The 23,965-nt window shown below is 42.5% G+C and overlaps 2 protein-coding genes across 2 annotated transcripts in view; both read right to left on the bottom strand.

Moving 5' to 3' along the window:
• PATE3 (prostate and testis expressed 3) overlaps positions 1 to 23,965 on the bottom strand; it is a 68,685-nt gene that overhangs the window by 25,428 nt on the left and 19,292 nt on the right. The window contains exon 3 of the transcript XR_010378951.1: positions 22,458 to 23,849. The gene's annotated coding sequence lies outside the window, so the exon portion shown is untranslated. Of the gene's footprint in view, positions 23,850 to 23,965 lie in introns of the transcript that reaches the window.
• Positions 520 to 3,087, bottom strand: PATE1 (prostate and testis expressed 1). The gene is made up of 3 exons (XM_010986481.3): positions 3,036 to 3,087; positions 1,594 to 1,755; positions 520 to 805 (listed from the first exon to the last, which is right to left on the bottom strand). The coding sequence occupies exons 1-3, from the start codon at positions 3,085 to 3,087 to the stop codon at positions 672 to 674; spliced, it is 348 nt and encodes a 115-aa protein (XP_010984783.1). The 3' UTR covers positions 520 to 671.

Genomic DNA, 23,965 nt, shown 5'->3' with positions numbered 1-23,965 from the left:
GCCCATCTAGGGGTTGACGACTTCCTGTGAGTTTCCCAGGGAAGCAGAGTGCAAGCACTGTCTCTGGAATTCCAGAGATGCCTTTTCCTTTTCTTCTCTAACCGCCAACCCCAAAGAGAGTCTCATTCTACAAGGCAGAAAAATCCCTCTCCCTTCATGGTCCTGGTACACACTTCTTTCTACGTGCTGCCCTTCTCCTCACTCTGGGAATAGCATTCATGAACAAAATTCAACAAGACTCAAGTCATCTTTTTTCACATTACCCCATCCCTCCTCACAAGACCAGGGCTATATGCTTTAGTTGGAGTGAGATTAGAAGAACAGTACAGAGAGGAAAAAAAAATGAAAATATTCTGCTACGGAAGGAAGTCAAGGAGCAGAGAAGATAAGTGGCCCATCCTCTTCTTCCTTTCCCGAAGCAACCTGGGTACCCAGTGAAAGCACTAGGCTTTGCAACAACCTGCAGGACATGCTGATCTTGCACTCGAGGTATTTCACCCGCTCAGGGGCCAACGCAGAGAATCTAGAAAAAGAGAGGGCTGCTTCTTACACGTGCAGAAGGCAGAGCCACATGTTTGCAATCTGAAGTGTGGTTTTTAAGGAAATCATCGTGAAGAGCTGGTGCCAACAACGTCACCCAGAGATTGGTGCCGAAGAAGGACCAGCAGTTTCTAGAGGTTTTCATTGCACAAGTCATGGCTCCTGCAGCACCTGAAGTTTACCAAGTAGATGCTCCATTTTATATTGTCCACATTAGCACAGTTCTCTAGGCAGCCCCTGAAGGTTAACCAGGGGGTACCATCGTCTGCGGAAGGGAGGAGAAACAGATCAGCAAAAAGGTTTCTGCAAAAACAAAAACCACCAAACAAACCAAAAAACTTCTTTCCGGCCCACACCGGCATATAAAAACAACCTTTGTGCAGTTCAAGGCTCGGTTATTCAAATGTGACGAATTGGAAGATGCTGCAATGTAGGGGCTTCCCAAAAGAAACGCAATAGCAGAGTAGTTTAAAAAAAAAAAATATTCCTGGGTGTGTGGAGGTAACGACGGCAGCAATTCAAGGACTGCCCAAGCTGGATGTTTCCACCGCAAATCTTAACACTGGTTTAAGTAAGGGATAGAAATACGACGGGATTGCTCAGCACAAAGGGTAGGAAAGCAGGGAAATCATGATGTTTAGTCTTACCCATCAAGGGTCCTTTAGCCAATTATCTATTGCTGACACTGGTCCCTTTATTTCACAGTTTAAAACTACCCACAAGAAGTCCAGGCAGGGACAAAGACAAAACAGCTGCCCTCCCCACACCAACATCCTGCTGTTCCCCACTGGCCCTATTGTGCCTCTCCCTCCCCTTCAATTCAGTCTCCTCTGTTTATTCGGGCATCTCAAAATACTGATCCCATAGCTACAGACCCCCACCTTAGTGACCACCTCTGTCTATTTTTCTTAATGGCACGTGATAGGGTAGAGATACCAGTCATCCCAGGGCCGAGACTCCCTGGGGTGAAGCAAAGTCCCCTCTTTTACTACAGCTAATACGCCCCTGTCTGCTTCCTCTGCCTCCTCCTCCTTCCCTCAACCCACAACTTACTTCTGAAAATCCTCCCAGTTGTGCAAGACTCTTCTGGTGCTGCAGTGCACACTCCTCTGCCTCTGGAACACTTCTCTCCTGGAAACTGGAGGTGGCACATCCTACACTGAATAATTTCTACAGTTTGGGCCAGAGAGGAGGGAGACAGAAGTGAGAGCAGACCTCACACTGCCATGAAAGGGCCCACCTCCCCTTTCGAATCTGAAGTCTGCTTGGAGCCCCAAGGGCTTTGCCAAAGACTCATCAAGCGTAGTCATCTGCCTCTATTCAAATAGGCTGAGCCAAGAGAGGGACTAGAGTTTACGGCCACAGGAGTTTTAGTCCGAAAAACAAGTAGAAGGGTAAGGAAAAGAGGAGCAAAATCAAAACTGAGATCATCAGACCGGGCCCTCCTCATACTCACTGGGGATACGGTCCTCCTCAACATACAGTTCACGGGCTGTGCTGGCGAAGAGAAAGAAGACGTAGCTGCAATTTCCTCTGCGATTTCCCCTTATGTAGGGCCACTGTAATCCTCCTAACACAGGCGGCCCATCCTGGACCCTTAATCTGGAGCCGCTCGAGGCCCTTCCGTCCTTCCAAAGCCTAGTCACCTGTCTCATGGCATCTCCGCATCTCTCCCTCCTTTCAGTCCTCCCCACCTCCAGAGGCCTCTCAGACCCCCTCCCCATCCCTTAGGGCACCGCACAGACCGCACTTGTTCTGTACATGTGCCTCACTCCCTTCTTTTTAGCTGGCCCGTGTGGCCTTCTCACCCATGTGCTCCTGGAAGCTGACAACGGGGGAGAGCGTCTCAAATTCATGAAATCACTGCCCTTTGGATCTGGCCAGCTAGTACCTATGAAGTCAACATACCACTTCCCCGTTCCCTTTTCCTGGCTCCTAATACACTCATCCTTAGCCAAGTCAACTCTGCTCATGTCCTTGTGTTTTGTTTTGTTGTCAAACTTAAAATCAGCACCCATCCCAGCCTCATCCTGCTGGAAGAAAGTGCCAGGTGTTGAAATTCAATGTCTATCTCTGGGTTTCCTTCAATGCTCAGTGCTCCTCCTGTCCCTCATCTCCCCCCACCCATCATTCCCCTTCCCGCACCACTGATCCATTTCTACTCACCTAAGTGCTCATTGTCTGACAATGCCCCAGACAGTACTGTTGGGAAAAAAAAAATACACTCTCTGCAGACCTCATTTTTCAAATCTCATCTCACAGCTTCTATGAAAATCCTCTCAATTCCTTTATAATCCACCCATTTCCTTTTTAAGGGGAGAATAAGACTTTGGTGAAGGTCACAGGGACAAGACACATTGTGGATCAAAGTCGTGGCATTAGAATGACAGCTTCTGTTATCGCATGGCTCTCATAAGAGAACCTCTGTCATGGGAACCCCAGTGCATTCAAGAATCCTGGACACATCTCACCAACTATCAACCATAGGGACTCACCTCTAAAACAGCAGAGCAGGATGGGGAGTCCTCGCAGGAGGGACTTGTCCATTTTGGAGGGAGAAAAGAGCTGGCTGGAGCAGGAAGCTGCAAGATGCCTATTTATATATTTGCCAGGTTGGGCTTCCCTAGGAAGGACTAGGGGTGGGGACATTGTGGAAGTCCTTCAAAGGTGTTTCCTGCTCCTAGGAAAACCAGGGACTTTTTCTGACAAATTATGGGGAAGAAGGACTGCCTAGGTAAGTCCTGGACCTGATTTATTTCAGCCCTAGCACTCAGGATTTTTGATGCCATCTTCTGTGGTCTTTTCATTATATCACACTGTGGGAGAATATGAGGACAAATCAGGGCTAGATGGGGTGGATTCAGAGCCATTTACACTCAGATGCTCATTAAAGCTGAGAGAATGTATGAGTATAAATAACTGGAATGCAAGAAGTCCAAAAGAAGGCTGAGCACAGAGCCTTTAAAAGGCAGTACTATAGGGAACGGGGAAGAGAGGTGGAGAGGTTAGACTCAGGCAGTGACAAAGGGCAATCACGAGGGGGACAGCTTCCTACTGTCAGTCATCCTGGAACAAAGCAAACCCCGGGATAGAAGAGAGCTGAGGAGGAAACCACTTCCCGCACTTGGAGTTTCCCCGCGGTTGAGACTCAGACTTTTATTAAAAGAGAGGTCTGAGATGATTTCTCCTGGAGGGAGGTAAACTGGCCCTTCCCGCTTGATGTGGGGCCAAGTTTTAGGGGTAGCTCAACTCTGAGAACAACTGGGGGGGGGGGCAAATGTAAACTTCCTGTGGAGGGGATTGAGCCTGTAGATTCAAAGCACAGACATCTCTAGTCTCATTTTAAGTTTTCTGTTAGTTTCCTTCAGTTATTCCTACACCTTCTAATAACTGATGGGAGTTGCAGCTTAGTCTCTGCTGTCATTGCAAGGAATTGTGGGAAGGGTCTGTGCCCATCTTAGGGCAAAGCAATACAGGGGAGAGAAACAGCAACTAGGAGGAAGCCGATTGCAACAGAGCACAGTGTAGGTCCTACAGCAAAGAGGGGCAGCGGTCAAAGCCAGAGGTTGGCTGAAGAGGCAGAGACAGCAAGAGTGACGTACAGAAGAGATGTTCTCCAGAATATACTGGAGTTTGTTACTACATATCAAAAGAGCAAGCTGACATTTCCATACAGGGAGGAAGAAGGAAGAGGGCATAACTAGTTAACTGCTTCCCTGTGCACCTAGTACCCTGGTGAAGCGTTGAAATAACACCAGGAAGTAATCGTGTATTACTCACACACACAGTACACCCTCACACACACACATACACACACACACACGGATGACAGCACTGACTTCCGTTCTGCATATTCACTAGCAGATCTGTCCCTTTTCCTCCTCTCAATGACCTGAAATTTAGCATCTTCTCTTATATCTTTACATTCCTTTTTTCGACCTTTTGAGATCTCCCCTCCCTCCTTTCCTTCTAGGAATTCCATATTTAATTCTTTGACTAATGGCAGCCCTCACGAAAGAAGAGATTTTCCTCCCCTGCCCCATCAGAGACTGTCTCCTCACCTGGATGACACTATCACTCTGATGATATTATTACACCACTTCTCTTAAAGCAGAAATTTTCTCCCCCCAGCTTTACTGATCCACCTGAATTCCTCACTTATATTTGAACCCTATCTTATTGACTTATTTTTTTCCCTAAAATCTCCTGAAATTCACACTCCCAGTCTTAGTATCCCATAATACCTGATTTTCTAACATGGCTCCATTCCGTACCTTTTCCCAGTGCCCCTAATCTTTTTTCTTACCCTCTTAGGACACCCCCAAATACTTATTCTTGTGGCATAAATTACAGACCCATGACTTAGAAGTATTCAGGAATGAATCTCTTCTGCCTGTTGCTCCAAACCTTATTTGGAGTCTGTATGGCTTCTTTACTTATGATGCCCTCTGTCCATCACAGAGTCCTGGAGGCACACTTAGTCCAGAAGAGTAGCCCAGGGTTTTCCTCAACTCTGAGGGTGACCAGGTAAGTATTCAATCATGTCTTTATGTATATGATTAAAAGATGTTTAGATTATGGGTTAGGATTTTTGGTTTGCGTCTCTAATGGTACCATGCCAAACAATAAAAATGATGTTTCTTGAATGGAAACTTGCTTTCCAATCAGTTACCATGATTTTTAAAAAGAAACAGATTTACTCTCCACAGTGAATATAGTAAAACACCTTGAAATTCACTGGTAATTGAGGTATTTTCACATTATGACATCTTTGAACAGGTTAATGGGGCTGGTGGTGAGGGCCAGGATTTGGGGAAAGAGATTTCACCTCAGGCAGATGCCACTTGTGATGAGGAAGGTCAGCGGATGGAGACTCACAGTTACTGTTCCAGTGCAGCCAATGGCCTTAGGCTCTTGCGGTCTTCCCAGTACTCATAGGATTTATACCAGTGATCTGGCAGGGAAAGAACAGTTTCTTCTAGATCAGGCTTTGAAGGAACAGCCAGATCAGAAAATCCTGTCTCTTTTATCTCAGGCAAGGAAACAGCACAGTTCCGGGTGACTGAAACTAGATGAAACTGAGAAGTTCTACCCTCCTAAGGGATGTGAAAACAGAAAAACTTCAGATAACATGTGCAGATCTAAAACAGAACATGAAAGAAGTGTCTCTGGGGAGACTTCCTGTGTGTATTCTTTCCTACCATGCGACTCGCCAGCCCTGAGGATTTTCTGGGAGTCTAAGAATTGGTCAGGATGTCCACAATTCCCTAGATAGTTCATATCTATGATGCTGAGGGCTGGGGAAGGTAACACAGATGTTAGAGCAACTAGGAAGGTAGGTCTAGGACTCAACAGTGAAGAAGTAACCAATAATCTATCCATTGTTCCTACTACAGCTTACAGCTCTGGTAAAATCTCTTGTACTTTCAATATGCTGTATCAACACATCTAGCTATCACCAGGAGAACTCTTTCTAAGGTGACCTCAGCTTAGGAGGAAGAAAGGATTGCTCTTTTACTTTCCATGGTAAATTCACCAGTCCATGAAGGTCATGTTCAGAGACTAGCAGTCCCAAAGTGGCATCTAGCCCTCTGTTTTGCTGAGTTTATGACTAACTTTTAAAATGTATCCCTTCAGATTATAAAAACAATTTCTCTGTGTTCAGAGAGACTATATATGACCAGGTTACTGAAGCAAATTCTCCCTTGTTATGTCGTGTGTGTGTGTGTATGTGTGTGTGGGGGGGGTGGGTGTGTAAATGTGGCAAACAAGCTGGAACAAAAGCTAAGTTATTTTTAAAATGCCACAAAACTTTTCCTACCACGTTTAAGCTGCCTTATTCTGATTCAAAACTTTCTTGGTTGCGGTAAACCTTGCACAAAGTTGACTGTGATGAATCTTGCTCTTTTTGTCAGCGTTTCTGTGGACGGATTATCCTCCCTCCTCTGCCATTGCCACTGATGTCACTTCCAGGCCTCCTCAAAAGGTATATTTTAAAATAACTAAATAGCTCATATGTATTAATTCAGTCCCCACAATTCTTCTTGATAGATACTATTATTTATTTTCTTTTCTACTGAAAAGAAACACTGAGGATAAAGAGGTTAAAGCACACCCCCAGGGTCCAGGGTCACACGTCCAGCAAGTGGAGAATCCAGATTTAAACAGTGTCACCTGAGTTCTACCTCCTGAGCATGATGCTCTAATGGTCACCTGCAGAAAGAAGGTAGCTGGTTTCCTTAGACCAGGGATTATAAGAACTCAGTAAGATTTTTTTAAAATCTTGTAATGTTCATGTGTTTGAAGTGATTCTCAGCAAAATCCTGAAACTGAGAAGTTAATGTAGGGACACAGAACCTAGTGGCCTCCTGCATGGCCAGGCATAAACAGAGAAATTCTCCAAAACGTGAAATGGATAGTCGTAGTCTGGGGAGGAAAGACAGTTGAGTCCCTGGGTCATTGTGGGGAAGCCTAGAGGGTCCTGGGATGCTCCCCGAGTGGGGCGATGCTCTCTCCTGGTTCCTCCCTATGCAGACAGTCCCACTCAGCTGGCACCCTAAGCTTCCACAATGGAGAACCTTCCTCAGTTCCCTGCAGGAGCCCCGTCCTCTCTTGCACATGCTAGGAAAACAAGTAAATGTTCCTTCTTTCAGAACTCCTTCTGCGACTCCCAGTTCCTCCTGTGTTCCCACAGCACAGCTGAGAGCCATGATATGAAAATAGTCAGCCTTATCTTTGACTCCTCTTCCCCTCATTCCACATCAAGCCAGTGACAGAGGCCACCTGTTCTGTCTTCATAAGATCATGACTATCATTTCCTTCTGCATTCCCGCTCTGCTGCTCTTGTTATGACCTTCATGTTGCTTACTTGGAGCTTATTCTTTTCTGGTATGTAAGCATTTGTGGGATCAAACCCATTGCAATGGAGTCTTATGAGCACTGGTTAGAGAAGAAAGCTTTGCTTCTGATCCTCTGAGTACAGGTGGCTGTCATCACACAGCTGGGATGCTGACGCTGCTTGAAGAAATGAAGGAAGAAGGATCTAGGAGCTGGAAAGAGAGATTGTTTTAAGCACTTCAACCTGGGAGAAGACTCAGAGGAAAGAATAAAATGATGAAACTGCAGAAAGAGGTGTTGCGTAGCCGAAGTCAAGAGGGGGCCCTGAGAGAAGTGCATCCCCTGATCGTGACCTGCAGCACCGGGGGAACTCAGGCTGGGTCCTGCCCTCAAAGAGGAGCAGTAACGTGGGGGTCCTCTTGGGACTTTCATGTAGCTCGACAGGGTAGGAGGTGGGCTGTGGACACAGTAGTTCAGCAGTTCGTAATCCTGATAAGCCTGGGAACATAGGCCTTGGATCCAGCCTGCAGGGTTAGGAGAACAGCACATCTTCTTCTTGAGGCCTTGAGCTGAGACAGTTTCTGATCATTAAAGTCCAAATGGGCAGCAGATGAGAGGTGAAAAGCTTAGTCAGGTGAGAAAGGGGAACAAGGCAACACTGGAACTCTTGGCTCCATCCAGAAGTGGGTGGAGGAGTACGGGCATTAGGACATTTAAAAGATAAAAGTATAGGGAAAAGAAAAAAAAAAAAACAGTTCTTATGATTTCAAAGACTTAAACATGTGCCAAAATGTTGAAAATCCAAGGTTAGAAAGAGGACACACAGCCTCCTTTCTATGTCTTAGAAATTTTCTGAGAATGAATGCTCACACACAGCGTAAGAACGTGAGATTCTTGTAACGCCTCCACGTTCCCCTCCTCATCCCAGAAAAGTTTCTCCCCCAAGCAGAAGTCTGGAATGCACATCCAAAGACACTAGGATGAGGCCTTTCTGCTCAGGTCAACCGAGGTACCCAGGTCTCCGTAATCTCAACATTGATGAAACAGCCAAAAATTTAATATCATGGGTATAACAGGGCATACTTTGAATCATACTATTTATATATTTAATTGTCAGGTAATTTTTTTGTTTCTCACTACTTGTCAGTAGTTTACCATTCTGTCTTCTGTCCCATCTACCACTCAGTGCCACCACTTGGCTTTATGGAGTATTGGGTGAGTGACTTTGTGCATGAGCTCTTTAACAGAGAGTCTCTGTTTCCTCCAGCTTTCCAGTTCTCCTGGACATAAACCCTGCTGGTTTTCAAAGCCAAGTTTTATAGGGGCTTGTCTTCCTGGTGCAGGTCCCCACAGCTGGGGTGCCTGCGGGAGGCCTTTGTGACACCATTCCTGCTTGTGGGTTGCCAGGTTGGGGTGGCCTGTCCTTAGCCCCATAAGTCTCATTTGGTGGATTATACTGTGAAACCATCTGAAAGGAACTGAGTTCTATAGCAGTGAACCTCAGAATAAGCTTTTTGGACAAAGCTTTTTTAATTCATCCACATTAGAGGTGGAAATATTTGAAAAGAGAGCAAGGGAACTAACTAGAAGACCAGCAAAAGTAGCTACAGAAGCCGGGCTAACAAGGTTAAGGCTTAGACTTGGGTTGTGTCCATAGATGTGGTCAGACCTAAGTCAGTCAAGAGACATGGCAAAGGGGAACAAGAGGATATAATGAGTGTCAGGATAAAGGAAGAAAAAACATCTTGGGGCATTTGCAACTTTTAAGCTACTTTCCCTTTGAATAGGTGCATAGTTTCCTTAACATAATCTCTTTGCTTGTGTTTACATAGGTAAAATGGAATTATTGCAAAATAAAATGCCAATCTTCTCCTTCATTTCCTCTGCCTCCAGTTTCGCCCGGCGGTGGACTGATGAGTATAGTCTTCTTAGAGTCCCTATCCTGTGACTGGATCACCACTTAGAACAATCTGGCATAGCTACATCTGGGGTCCGTTGTTGTTGTTGTTGTTGTTGTTGTTGTTGTTGTTGTTGTTGTTGTTGTTTTTCATTGGTAACTGAATCTGTAGTCTTCAATTCCATTCTTATCAGACATTCTGAAAATCTGAGGTGAGCTGGTTTCTTATCTTAAGTGCTCTCTCCTTTTACCAGCCCAGTGTTATGTGATTTGGCTAAATCAAGGAATCCAACACAACATACACGTATTACATGCACTTGTATAGCTGTGAAGCAAAGCCTAATGCCAGGGCTCAGTGGGGGCAGTTTGTGGCATTACACATAGTAAGTTGAATAATCAAAGAAAATGTAGAATCTAAAGATGGCTTCCATCTCTGTTTTACTTAGATCTCCTCACTTTATGGGATGAGGCTTTCCTATCTTGGATACGATTGCCTCTTTCCTATGCAAATTCCTTTGGACTGTGTTGGCTGTGTCTGCATTCCCCGTGTTGGCTGTGGAATGGGGAGAGGAAGCAGAACACCCACCATCCTAGAGAACACCCACACTCCCAGCACAGGTAAATGAACTGCACCTGTTACAGCCCAGGGTACAACTCACAAAGAAGGAGACCAGGGAGGGAACTACAGCTCTGTGTCTACTGCATATTCTATCTAGTGCAACATTATTAAGCCCTTCCTGGAGCTTGACTGCCTGCCTCATTGTCTTTTCCCCAACATATATGGACTGGCTCCTGCTCCTCCTGCTCCCAGGAGCCCTCGTGGTTCTGTGCCAGTCTTCCACAGAGGGTGAGTCCAACGGCAGGGAGGCAAAGGGGGCAGGGTGATGGGGTCAGGGACTAATGTCCTCAAAAGTCCTGATTAGGATGAGCAGGAGCTACAGAGACAGTATTTGCTGGAGCCAGGCCTCTGAGCCCTTGGCTGCTGCAAATTCCTTTCACCACCATGAAAACTCTTCCTGGGGACCCTGCTGTTACTGCTATCCAGTAGCTCCACCAAACTCTTAACTCCAGGAATGGTGTGAGGGGAAAGGATGATTAAAAAAAAATCATTGGGAGTCTATTGCTGGGCAAGTTAGAGAGCAGAATCACCTTTCCTCTCAACTAAGACCCAGGTCTTAATAACTCAGAAGAGAAATCCTCCTCCTTCCTTTCCCCCATTACCTCCTGGGCTTCCTCTCTCAGCTAACCTTGGCCAGCCCTACTAGCAATTAAATGCCCATTTCAGTGCCATTTCAGAAGCCACAGCTGCAGGCTGAGCCTGAAAAGAAGGGTTTGTGTTGACCCTATGATTCCTAAAACCAGATTCCGTGATAGATCTGGGCTCTGCAGGGAGGGTCCCCAGAGATCGGAAGAGGAAGGCTGGGGAAGTCCAAGGTTCTGGCCTCAATCCCAACACCTGCTGCAGTGGCCCTTCTCTTTTCCCATTAACTACTTGGCATCCCTTGGTCTCATCCCATGGTTCTCACATAACGTCCAGATTCTACAATGAGAAATATAATTTGCACCTCCTGCGATGAATATGTTGGCAAGAACTGCAGAAAGAATTTGGGTTCCTGTCACTCCAAATATCCTGACTTTGCATGCCAAACCAAAGAAATATATTCTCAACATTACACTGGAGGTGAGGTGAGGGCAGGAGAAGGGGGAGCGATGGGGAGTTGAATTTTATGACTTAGCATAGTGGGGGAAAAAAAAAGCACTAAGTATAGAGACAGAATTCTCTAGTCTGTACTCAGCTCATGGACTGAGGCATATTACTTCCTTTCTCTGAGTTAAAATTTCTCATCTGTACAATTATTGGGTTTTAATGGATGATCTCCAAATTCCTTCCCATTTCTGATGTTCAGGGATTGAATCCCTAACAGAGCAAGCCTGCTATAGCTCCTCTGCTATAAATGTATGTGGGTGTTGGGAGCAGAAGTGAGTTGCCCTAGAAGGAGGCTGCCCTTTTTGTGGAAGGGTCTTCAAGTCCAGGCTTTGTCTAAGGAGACAGGTGGGAAGGAAGGGACTGCAACATTCCGAAGTCTAACATGGACCTCTGTTATTTTCCTACCCTCTTCAGCTTATGTCTACCAATATTCTATACTGGGCTGCCCCAGAAGATGTGTGGAATATATAAGCTTCACCAGGTGGGAGAAATATGTATTCTTCTGTTGTAATCAAAGCTACTGCAATAGCTTGTCAGTAAAGGATGAGAGTCCATTCAATCCCATCATACCACAGAATTTAGCCTGATCAGCTAATTTTCAGGGACCTACTCTTGACTGCATTCTGTCCATCATTTCTGAACAAACATCAAGATCCAGAAATGCCTTCATTCTCAACCACCGTACACAATGCCTCCTGAGAGCCAAGAGGCCCCAGAAAAATAAACTGGATAAAAAAGAAATGTAGTGCAACTCTGAAATGCTGTTTGGGCCCAAGCAGAACAAGGCCTGAATGTCTTGTTCTGCTTTTCTGGCTGGGGGCCAAATCCTGAGTCTGTGTGGGGGTCAGAAAGAGAGGGAGGCTTCACTGGGACATCTGGGGGCACTGAATGGATTACAATAAAAATTCTAATGAATAGCAAGACCATATACAAGAGAATTCATGGGCTTTCTCTACAGTAGACCAGATAAGAAGGAAGGGATACCAGGCAAATAATGATCTGGCAAAAGTCTCCAAGTCATTTTACTTTTCAAATGTTTAGGATCCTAAATCCGATCAGGCCCCTGACACTCTAGGTCTGAAGAGGTCTCAGAAACAGGGAGGACCTGACAAGGAGGGCCTAGCGTTCCATGCGGGCCTAACATACGATCTATCTTGGAGAATATTCCATGTCACTTGAGAGGAATGTATATTCTGCTGTTGTTGGCATAAACATTTTGTATATGTCTGTTATAGCTAATTGGTTTATAATGTTTCTTAAGTCCTCTAATTCCTTGTTGATGTTCTATATGTTTTTTCTACCATTACTGAAAGTGAAGTGTTGAGGTAGAACGTCTATTTCTTCTTTCAATTCTGTCGAAGTCTGCTATATATGTTTTGGTTTTCTGTTCTTTGGTGCATATGTGTTTATAATTGTTAGAGCTTCCTGATAAACTGACCCTTTTATCAATGTATAATGTCATCATTTATTTCTTGCAATAGTTTTTGACTTAAGGTCATTTTGTTATCTTTATAGTCACCATAGGTCTCTTTAGGTATCTATTTGCATGGAATATCTATATTCATCCTTCTAGTTTAAACCTATTTGCGTCTTTAGATATAAAGTTGAGTCTCTTGCAGTATATATATGGATAACAGTTTTGAAAAATTCGTTCTGCCAATCTCTGCCTTTTGATTAGACAGTTTAATCCATTTATATCTAAAGTAATTACTGACAAGTAAAGGCCTACCTCTGCCATTCTGATATTTGTTTTCTGTATGTCTTATAGCTTTTTTATTCCTCAATGCCTCCATTATTAAGTGGCTTTGCATGTTGTTGATTTTTTGTAGAACACTTTCGATCCTCTTTTAAATTTCCTTTGGTATATATTCTATAGATATTTTCTCTGGTTACCATAAAAATTAAATTTAACATTCTAGAGTTCCAATAATTTAATTCGAATTGATATGAACTTAACTTCATTAGCACATAGAACTCTACTCATATACAATTTTACCCCCTTATGTTATTAGAGTCACAAATCACATCTTTATGAATTATATGCCAAATAACACAGATTTACAATTATTTTTAATGTGTTTTAAATCATGTAGGAAATAAAAAGTAATTTGCCTTCCCAAATAAGAACAACAAATGCTGTTTAAGCAACTACTAATTGTTAGACACTCTTCTAAACATTTTACATGTATTACATCATTTAAAAAATCACCAAAACTCAATGAAGTAAATACTGTCATCACTCCATTTTGCAGATGAGGAAATGGAAGCATAGACTTACAGTACTTTGTCCAAGCTCATAGAACTAATATGTGCTATAATTGGGATTTAAAGTCTGATGTCTGAGGACAGAAGGTGCACTATTAATTACTACACTATAAGGATTCCAGTTCTATTCCTTGCCCTATTATCCTTTACCAAATGTGTGCTGCACTTACAGCAAGGATGGAGGAAAGTATAATAGATTTTAAATGCATGTGCTACTCAGTTATTTCAGTGCTATGTAGAATTCTCCTAGGTTCATTAGCAAAATTTATCAAATATACTTCCAGCTCCCCTCTGCTGTGCTGGATTTCCACTTTTAGACAATTACCTAGAGTAGATAAAGGTGAGGGAGGGAGAGATAGGGAGACAAATAAAGATTTAAAAAAAGAAAAAGTCAAAATGACGAACAGAGAAAGGGAGTTAAGTAAATAAGGGACAGCGGGGGGAAATCTGGTTGTCCTGTTGGTGACGTGCTTTGCCCTTCAACCTGTGCCACTTTTAACCACCTATCTGGTTCGCCCTTCTGACTCTCAAGTGCATGGTCAGAAACTCTTGAGTCTGTTCTCTTCACTTTTATTATTCAAAATGAATGAATGAATAAATAAACAAATAAACCAAGTACCAGGTTTGAGGGACATCACCAGATCAAAGAGTAAGATTAATTTATAAAACCAGGAAAGAGTTCATTCCTAGGCCCTATGACTGAATGTCTGATACTTGGGGAAGCCACCGAACAAAGAAGGGAGTACTCTGACCCTGTTTCTGGAAGGGAGATAGACGTTTGCTTAAAGGAGGATAAGGAGATAGGGTGAAGCATCATCTTACTGCTGCAGTTACTGTCCTAAAATGTTCCCATCATTGAAGAAATGATGGGAAACACAGTAGTTAGCTGTGTTCTATACCAAGATACAGTCTGTAGTATTTTATAATTGGCCTTTGAATTCTCTAGTTAGTCACTAAGAGGGAATGAATGAGGGGAAGACAGGAGAGGGAGAGAGAGGAAAAGAATAGAGAGAGAGAAGAGATGGGGAGGGAGAGAGAGGAGAGAGAGAGAGAGAGAGAAGGGGAGAGAGCGAGAGCGAGAGCAAATACCCTCCTGAGGTACTCACGAGACCAAAAACCAAGTCTTAGCTAAGCCCTGTCCCATGTCCCAGGAAGTTAGACAGCATTCTTCTAGGAGTGTTAGAAGCCTCATGAAAGCGCCCTTACTTTTGGTCCATGGAGGACACCACATCTTACAAAGATACCTACCCCTAGAATTCTCTCTTACAAAGAGACCCACTTCTATGGAACAATGAATTAGAAGGATGCACTGGCCAGGTAAAGTGGCTAACACACAATGAAAATTACAGGTAATTAGGATATAGTGTGATAAATGTTAGGATAGCAAAATTTTAGGGCGTCACAGGAACACAGAACAGAGGGACATGTGGAAAGGATGAAAGGCCAAGGAAGGGATAGTGATATCTAAGGTGAGACCTACCTAGGCAGAGGAACCAGTATAGGGATAAATCTAAGGCAAGAGAACCCAGGGTCTTCTCTCTACTGGGGCTGTCAGGAGACCCAAGGAAGGACTAAACCTAAGATGAATGCTTTAGTTTTCTGTAGCTGCACTACAGACTCAGTGGCTTAAAGCAACACACACTTTCTGCTCATAGTCTAGCAATAAGAAGCCTAAAATCATGGAATGTTTATCAGAACGTTATTTATCACTGCCTCAAACTGGAAGCAACCAAACTGTCCCTTAGTATGTGAATGAATAAACAAATTATGATACGTTCACACAATGAAATCTTGTTCAGTGACAAAAAGGAATGAGCTATTGATTCATATAACAACATGAATGAAATTTAAATGCACTTTGCTAAATGAAAGAAATCAAAACCAAATGACTGCATATTATAAGATTCTATTCATAAGAAATTCTGGAAAAAGCAAAAACTAAGGATGAAAAATTGATCACTGGTTGCCAAGGTTGGGGAAGGCGGAATACTTAAATACAAAGGGAATATGCAGGCGGAACATTAAAGGAATGGAACTGCTCTGTATGGAAACTGGTATGTGAATCAATGAATTTTGCAAACCCATAAAACTGAATATCACAAAGAGTAACTTTTAATATAAACAAGTTTTAAAAAGGTAAACTAGAACAGCTTGTAGTATGTCAAGGTGTCTCTCATTTCATGTAGCCTCAAGGATTCTCTTTCTCTCTAGTACAGCAGCCTCTGATTAATCAAAACTTCTTATGTGGCGGCTCAAGGCTGCAGCGGTGCCAAGAGACCAAAGTGGGAAACGCAACACCATTTACAACCTAACCTTGGAACAATACAGCATCATTTCCATAATAATCTATCAGTCGTGCAGGGTGAAGCAAGTTCAGCATTGGAGAGAACAGCACAAGTGTGTGAATACCAAGAGGGCTGGACGGATGATCCGAGGAATATGTGCGAGGCTGGCTACTACAGTCCTCTCTTTGGAGCTGGATGACTCACGTCCCACCCACATGTAAAATACATCACCTCCTTCCAAGGCCTCTTTCTATTTTTAAAATCACTTTATTGAAGTATGATTGACATTTTAAAAGCTGTATATTTTTAGTGTATACAGCTTGATGAATTTGGGGATAAGTTTATATCCAAGAAACCTTCACGCTAAGGCCATATACATATCCATCACCTCTCAAAACTTCCTCCCTTTTAAAAATTATTATTATTATTATTTCATTTTGTGGTAAGAACACTTAACATAAGATCTACCCTTTTAGAAAGCTGGACAGCCACATGTAAATCAATGAAGTTAGAACACTCCCTCACACCATACACAAAAATAAACTCAAAATGACTTAAAGACTTACACATAAGACAAGACACTGTAAACCTAGAAGAAAACATAGGCAAAACATTCTCTGACATAAATCTTAGCAATGTTCTAGGGCTGTCTACCCAGGCAATATATATAAAAGCAAAAATAAATAAGTGGGACCCAATTAAAGTTACAAGCTTTTGCACAGCAAAGGAAGAAACCGTAAACACAACAAAAAGACAGCCTTCAGAATGGGAGAAAATATTTGCAAATGATGAGACCAAGGGCTTTATTTCCAGAATATACAAACAGCTTATGCAACTTAATAACAAAAAACCAAACAACCTAATCCAAAAATGGGCAGAAGACCTAAACAAGCAATTCTTCAGTGAAGACATACAAATGGTCAATAGGCACGTTGCTCAATATTGCTGATTATCAGAGAAATGCAAATCAAAATTACAATATTTGATATCCTGTAGTAGCTTACAGTGAAAAATATGAGAATGAATATATGCATATTCATGTATGACTAAAGCACTGTGCTGTACACCAGAAATTGACCCAACACTGTAAACTCATCATACTTCAATTTAAAAAATAATAAAATAAAATAAAAAAGAAAGAAAGATGGTTTGAGCCCTGAAGGAAAAGGGGAATTCTTCACATCTCTATACCAGAATCCCCTGACCACGGAACACATTTACCATGAACTGGCCAAGAAGTGGTTTTAACAGACATATACACACCATCAGCAGCTTTGCATGTCACCTTCTCCAACAATTCCCATCTTTGTAGAATTCACATTCACTACACCAGAGAGCTAACGCTGCAGGAAGAAAGACGATGTTGAGAGAAGGGAAGCCTCACTGTAACCTTCCAGCTGGAATATTAAAATGACCCTTGGAGCCAGCACAGCAGTTCTCATCCTTTAATCAACTTTGCTGCTGGTGCTCTGAGTCTCTGAGGCCAGAATTTCTTGTTCCTTCTCCCAGCACCTCTCATACTTACTGTGGGACTTGAGGACGTGTCACCATCCCAGTCACCCTTTCTCACTTTGCTAGGAGAATTAAAATGTAGTGACAAACAGGGCGGCCTAGGGGCTAGGTAAGCGATTTCGTCCATCAGTGCTACTCTACTATGCCTGGGATGTGCTGGCATTCTCTTACTTCCTTATCCATGTCTATTTCCTAATCATAAACCCACGGAGTTCTTTCTCTCAACCTCCTGAAGCACTCTGCTTCTTGTGCAATTATCCATGTGAGAGGAACGAGGTAGCCTGTACTGAAACACGCCACCCACACCTAATGCCACAGAGCATTCCTCTTCCCTCCTGTCTGAGCTCCTCAGGAAGATGAGCACTTCCCCAGGCACTGAAAGCCCTTTGTGGATGCAGGACTGTGACAGAGAGTTGTTTCTGAGAACACCCATAGTAGGTCAGATCTTACCCAAGAGTGGAAAAGGAGGCCAGATATGAAAAGTTCACGGCCCAGGTGCAGACTTGTCAAGAAATAGGGGACATAGAAGAGACATTTAACAGAACAACAGAATTTTCTTGCTCTCCAGGGCCAGAGAATAAAAGAAAAACTGTCAAACATCACAAAGGTCTACTGAGAATACAGCACAAGCGCTAAGTGCTTGCCAGGACAAGCTGGTCATATGTGGAGCACATCAATTCACAGAGCACGGGAGAAGAGAATAAATCTGGGACTCAAAGTCATAAGGACCTGGGTTTAAATCCTTGCCTCTCCCTCATCAGAGTGTTCATCTAAAGCTGATTTTGCTTTCAGATTTTTTAATTGAAAATGATCTTTTATTTATTTTTTTTAAAAGGCTGTAGTATGCTGTCAAAAAGAACACAAATGGACATCCACATGCAAAAAAAAAAAAAAAAAAGAGCCTAGATACAGACTTTACACCCTTCACAAGTTTTATTCAAACTGGATCACGGACATAAATGTAAAACGCAAAATTATGAAGCTTCTAGAGGATAACATAGGAGAAAATCTAGATAACCTTGGGTTTGGTGATGACATTTTAGATGTAACACCAAAGGTACAATTCATGAAAGAAAGAATTGGTACACTGGACTTCATTAAAATTAAAAATTTCTGCTCTGCAAAAGCCACTGTCAAGTGGATGAAAGACAAGCAAAGGACTGGGAGAAAATTTCTGCAAAAGGCATGTCTGATAAACAACTGCTACCCAAAGCATACTAAGAACTTCCAAAATTTAACACTAAGAAAACAAACAACCTGATTAAGAAATGAACCCAAAACCTTAATAGAGATCTCACCACCAAAGAAGATAAACAGATGGCAAATAAGTACATGAAAAGATGCTCCACATCATATGTCATTAGGGAAATGAAAATAAAAACAACAACGACACACCACTAAACATCTATTAGAATGGGCAAGATCCAGAGCACTGACAACACCAGATGCTGGCAAGAATGTGGAGGAACAGAAATTCTCATATATGGCTGCTTGAAATGTGAAATGGTACAGCCACTTTGGAAGACAGATTAGCAATTTCTTACAAAACTAAATATACTTTTACCATAAGATCCAGCTATCACATTCCTTGATATTTACTCGATTTACACTGACACAAAAACCTATACACAGATATTTATAGCAGCTCAATGCCTAATTGCCAAAACTTGGAAGCAACCAAGGTCCCCTTTAGTAGGTGAACAGGTAAATAGTGGTACTTTCAGACAATGGAATATTATTCAGCAATAAAAAGAAATGGGCTATCAAGCCATGAAAAGACAGGGAGGAAACTCAAATGTATACAGTTGACTTTTGAACAATGCAGGGTTTAAGGGCGTTAGGGGTGCCAATCCCCTATACAGTTGAAAATTCATGTATAAATTCATATATAATTTTACAGTCAGCCCTCCATATCCATGGTTCAGCACCTGTGGATTCAACCAACCATGGATCATGTACTATGTATTTGTTGGAAAAAATGTGTATATAAGTGGACCCACGCAGTTCAAATCCATGCTGTTCAAGGGTCAACTGCATTACCAAGTGAAAGAAGGCAATCTGAAAAGGCTGCATACTGTATGATGTTCATATTATATGACATTCTGGAAAAGGCAAAACTACAGAGACAATAAAAAGATCAGTGGTCTCCAGGAGCTACTGGGGAGGGAGGCACGCATAGGTAAAGCACAGAGGATTTGGGGGGCAGTGAAACTAGCCTGTATGACACTATAATGGTGGAAACATTTTATTATACATTTGTCCAAACCCATAGGATGTACAATGCCAAGACTGAACTCTAATGGAAATCATGGACTTAGGGCGATAATGATGAGTTAACACAGGCACTACTGTGGCGTGGGGTGATAGCAGGGGAGGCTGCGCTTGTGTGGGGACAGAAAATACATGAGAAATTTGTACTTCCTCATGTACTTTTCTCTGTACTCATTTTTTGTGACCCTAAAACTATTCGAAGAATGGAAGTCTATTTAAAAAAAAAAAGTAAGTGGTCTAAAAACTGACACCAGCAAGGAGGCAGACTAGGATGCCTGAGACCCTCATCCCCCCACGAAATATTTAAACGACAACAGTAACTAGAGACTGGCTAAAATAACTTTATAGGAGCTCCGGAAAACAAAAACATACGGCAACCAAGTCAATGTCCAATCAGAAAGAAAAATACCTAAAAAGTTGAAGGAATTTTTGTGGAGGTTTTATTTGCCTTTGTTGTTCCTTTCCCTGGTGCAGTGTAGTTGGGAAAGTCAGCCTCAGGCTGCAAGAGCAGAACAGGATGTATTCTGTTCTTACGGAGTCGTGTTTCCCTGCTTTTTTGTGTTTCTGATGGCTCTGCATTGATACCTGCACATGTGCAGTCATCTCTGGCAGCCTTTTTGCACTGGCTTCAGTGGAGAAAGGCTTCACATGGAGGTGGCGAGGAGGGCACCAGCTGGATGGGCTGCAGCATCTCTGGCTCCTGAGAAGGTAAACTGGTACAGTCTGCATTCAGCTCCATCAGAGGAGGCTGATGTCAAACAGCCTTGCCGGGGTCTTCGGTGGCCAGGACTGCAGAGGTCCTGCAGGTGGCGCTGCAGGGAAGGGCCGCTGGGATCCTTGGGGCGACGGCTGCTGGGGTCTTCCTATTCCCCTTTTTTTGCCCACAGGAGGAAGTTCTGGCTGAAGGGATCCTTCTCCACCACTGGTTTGGTGCACTGGCACTCAGAGCAGAATCTGGAGCCTGTGCCTGCATGCAGGACCTCCATTCCTGCGGACCTCGGACAAGCTATCGGGGCTGACAGGCTTCTGTTCTGATGACTCCTGGTGGGGGAGAAGGTGCAGGGAGCCTGGGAGTGGGATCCCTGGCTCCTCCTAATACCCCCCCTCATGGAGATGACATCTGATATCAGTTGACATTCAATATCCACATTCTATACACGATTTTACTCTGTAAAGTATATTTTTTAAGAAATATGTGTGTGTGTATACTTATCATGAAAAGGTCAATGGGATATATATTAATTTATAACGTTTCTCTCTAATGGTATGTTTGGATGGCTTTTTAAATAACTTTTAATTTTGCAATACTTTTAGATTTACAGAAAAATTTTGTCACAACTAATGAAATATATTAATAAGTTAACCTTACACTCCATACTGTATTTAGATTTCATTAGAGTCTTGCCTAGTTTCGGTTTTTTCTTCCAGGATTCCACATTTTATTTTCTTATCATGTCATTACCTCCTCTGGGTTGTGACGGTTTCTCAGATTTTTCCTGTTTTTTATAACGTTCAATTTGGGGGGGGGGCATATGGAACAGGTATTTTGTGAATGTCCCTCAATATGGGTTTTTACAAATATTTTATTAGACCTGGTTTATGACTACGTAATATCAACCTGCCTTATCATGAATAATATGAACCTTGATCACCTGCTAAGAAGCTATTTGCCAGAGTATTTCTTGTAAAGTTACCTTCTCCCCTCATTTCTGTGCTTTACTCTTTGGAGCAAGTTGCAGAAGTTTTTGATTTTCTGTTGTTAACTTATTTGTATTTTCCAAGTTTCCTACAATATCCACAGAATTTCCATTGGTCATTCATGAAGTGAGGAGGGTGGGTAACAAAAAGCAGGAGTTTGCGGGGGGGTTGTTTTTATTTTCACTTTCATTGAGAAAAATGTATCTTTTTAATTTCTCTTTTTGTTTCTCAAAATTTTAATTATGGTAAAAACACGTAAGTAAAATTAACCGTCGTAACCATTTCTACCTGTACAGTTAAGTAACGTTAAGTATATCCACACTGTTGTGAAACACATCTTAAGAACTTTTTCATCTTGCAAAACTGAAACTCTGTGTCCACCAGGTAGTAACTCTCCATTCCGCACCCCGCTTCACACAAGCCCCGGGCAACCACCATTATAGTTTTTTTCTACAGGCAAACCTCAGAGATAGTGCAGGTTCGGCTCCAGATCACCACAATAAAGCAACTATCACAATAATCAAAGCAATCAAGGATGTCTGTATATGAATCTGACTCCTTGAGGAACCTCGTGTAAGTGGAATCATACGGTATTTGTCATTCGGATACTGTCTTGTTTTTCTTAGCACAATATCCTCAAGGTTCATCCATATGGCAGCATGTATCCAACTTTTCTTCCTTTTTAAGACTGAATGACATTTCTTCATATGTATGTACCACATTTTATTTATCCATTTATTGGCTGGTGAACACTTGGGTAGCTTCCACCTTTTGGCTATTGTAAATAATGCTGCTATAAACATGGGTGTGCAAATATCTCTTCCAGACCCTGCTTTCAACACTTTTGGATCTATACCCAGAACTGGAATTGCTGGTAATAACAACAATATGATAATAATAATAACAGGGTGATTATACTTTTAATATTTTGAGCAACCATCGTGCTGTTTTCCATAGTGGCTGCACCATTTTACATTTCCACTAACAGTGCACAGGAATTCCTCTTTCTCCATGACCTTATCAACACTTCGTTTTCTTTTTTGGGGATATCAGCCATCCTAATAGGTGTGAGGTGATAAAAGGCAGTTATTGACACAATAAAAATCCCTCTCATTGGTCTTGCCTCCATCACAGTGACCTCCTCCCCTGACAGTTCTTTTTGGTGGGACCAGATATAAGTGCACACAGCTTAATACAAGCGGGAATATCTGGGTTGGGTTTTATTGCCACTGATTTTGATGGGGCTGTTGCTGAAATTTTTACATTTAATAACAAGGCTCTGGCTTAGGCTAAGCTTCTTAGTGGCTAATTCAACTTGTCTTCCTTTCTATCTCCTATCTCAGCTCAAATTTAGAGGAGAAATGTTTGAAATATTTAAATTTGATATCCTGAAAGAAAAGTACATTTTTAGATTTTTCTTATGACTTTGAAATTTTTTAACTAATAAAAAGTCATAAAGTGATTTAATTTATTCCTTTTTAGTCTTTTAGAGAGAAATATAAAATGTTCCATTTAGTTTGTTTTAAATTTTGAGTGGGAAACAGTCAAAAATAAGTAACAAAAAATACAAATAATAATCTCCATTTCTTGTAGCAAACAGCAAAGGAAAAGAGAAAGAACGTATTTAAGACAAGTGATGGAAATTTTAAAAAAGGAGATGGACAAAAAGAACAGGAAATATTATATGCAGAAGAGGAGAAGATGTATATATACACATTGCTACAGTTGTAACAAGAGGATTTTTACGTTAAATGAATGTAAACACCAAGAAGAAAAAAAAATGTTTCTTTGATTAAAAGCATAAGGTCACTCTTCATATGAAAGATACCATTCCATTTTCTCCATTCCTCCCAAACTTCTCAAGCGGTTGCCTATCCTATTTCCTCCTGTCACAGCCCACCCATTCCTCAACCCATTGTCATGTGGTTTCTGTGCCTCTTCTCCATTGAACCTGCTCTGCCAATAGCATGCAAGTTGTCACAGAAAGCAGAAAGTGACACTCTGCAGTCCTGGTTCTCCATCTACTTCTGTGACCACCATCCATGGCTCTTTCCAGAGAGTGACTTTCACCCACTTTTTATTTTGGTGGTCTCTAGCATCAATGATCTGTCCATCCTCACTCCCACCTCACTCACTAACAACCTCTTTAAGTCTTATCACCTAAGCTATCAGTAGATTCTGAGTATGTCCATAGCATCTTAATCTGATGATCCTGCTTTTTCTGCCTCCAGCCTTGGTATCTTCTTGGATTTCGAGGCCTCTCTGTCCATCTGCCAGTTGGACACATTTTCCTGAGCTTCCCACTGACCCCACAAACTCCTGACGTATAAAATGGAACCCATCACCTTTCTGGGCACATTGCAGTCCCTTCTGAGTTGGTGGGATTAGAAGCCAGGCAGCCAGAGAAGTAGAGTGACTGTGAGGGATCAGGGAACACAAGGTGAGGTGGGCTGTGACTTGCAGATGTGAACGAAGCAGAGAGGTGAAACACGGATGAACCAAGAGTACTTGGTGTCGGGGGGAAGGAGCCAGCGGCCAGGGGAGAGGTGAAGAGGGATACTTGGAGGAGACAGGAGGCTCCTGCATGCTCTTCAGGAGCACAGGTGGAGGGATACAGGACCAGAGATTGCAGGAACAGAAGGGTGAGTGGACACCACCGCTGACAAAGAAATCTGCTGTTAGCAAGCCCATCATAATCGTCCTCTTCCATAATAACTATTACAGAACTCTCGACCTTTACAGCAAAAAGTTGAAATCTTCAGGTCCCCATTATAGAAATTTGAAGATGAACAGTAATCAAAACAGTCCAACTCAGTGTGGTTGTAGCACCATCCAGCTGGAAGAGAAGGATATTCACGCTCAATACCTAGAACTAAAGTAAGAGGCCCTTCCCCAACCACACCAAGCCTGGTCTCTAGACTAGGGACACATCCACCTCCCAGCAAGGGCTCC

The sequence above is a fragment of the Camelus dromedarius genome, chromosome 34 (assembly GCF_036321535.1).
Source record: "Camelus dromedarius isolate mCamDro1 chromosome 34, mCamDro1.pat, whole genome shotgun sequence".
Classification (NCBI taxonomy): domain Eukaryota; kingdom Metazoa; phylum Chordata; class Mammalia; order Artiodactyla; family Camelidae; genus Camelus; species Camelus dromedarius.
Note: the sequence above shows the minus strand (reverse complement) of the source record. Positions and strands in the feature narration are given on the sequence as shown.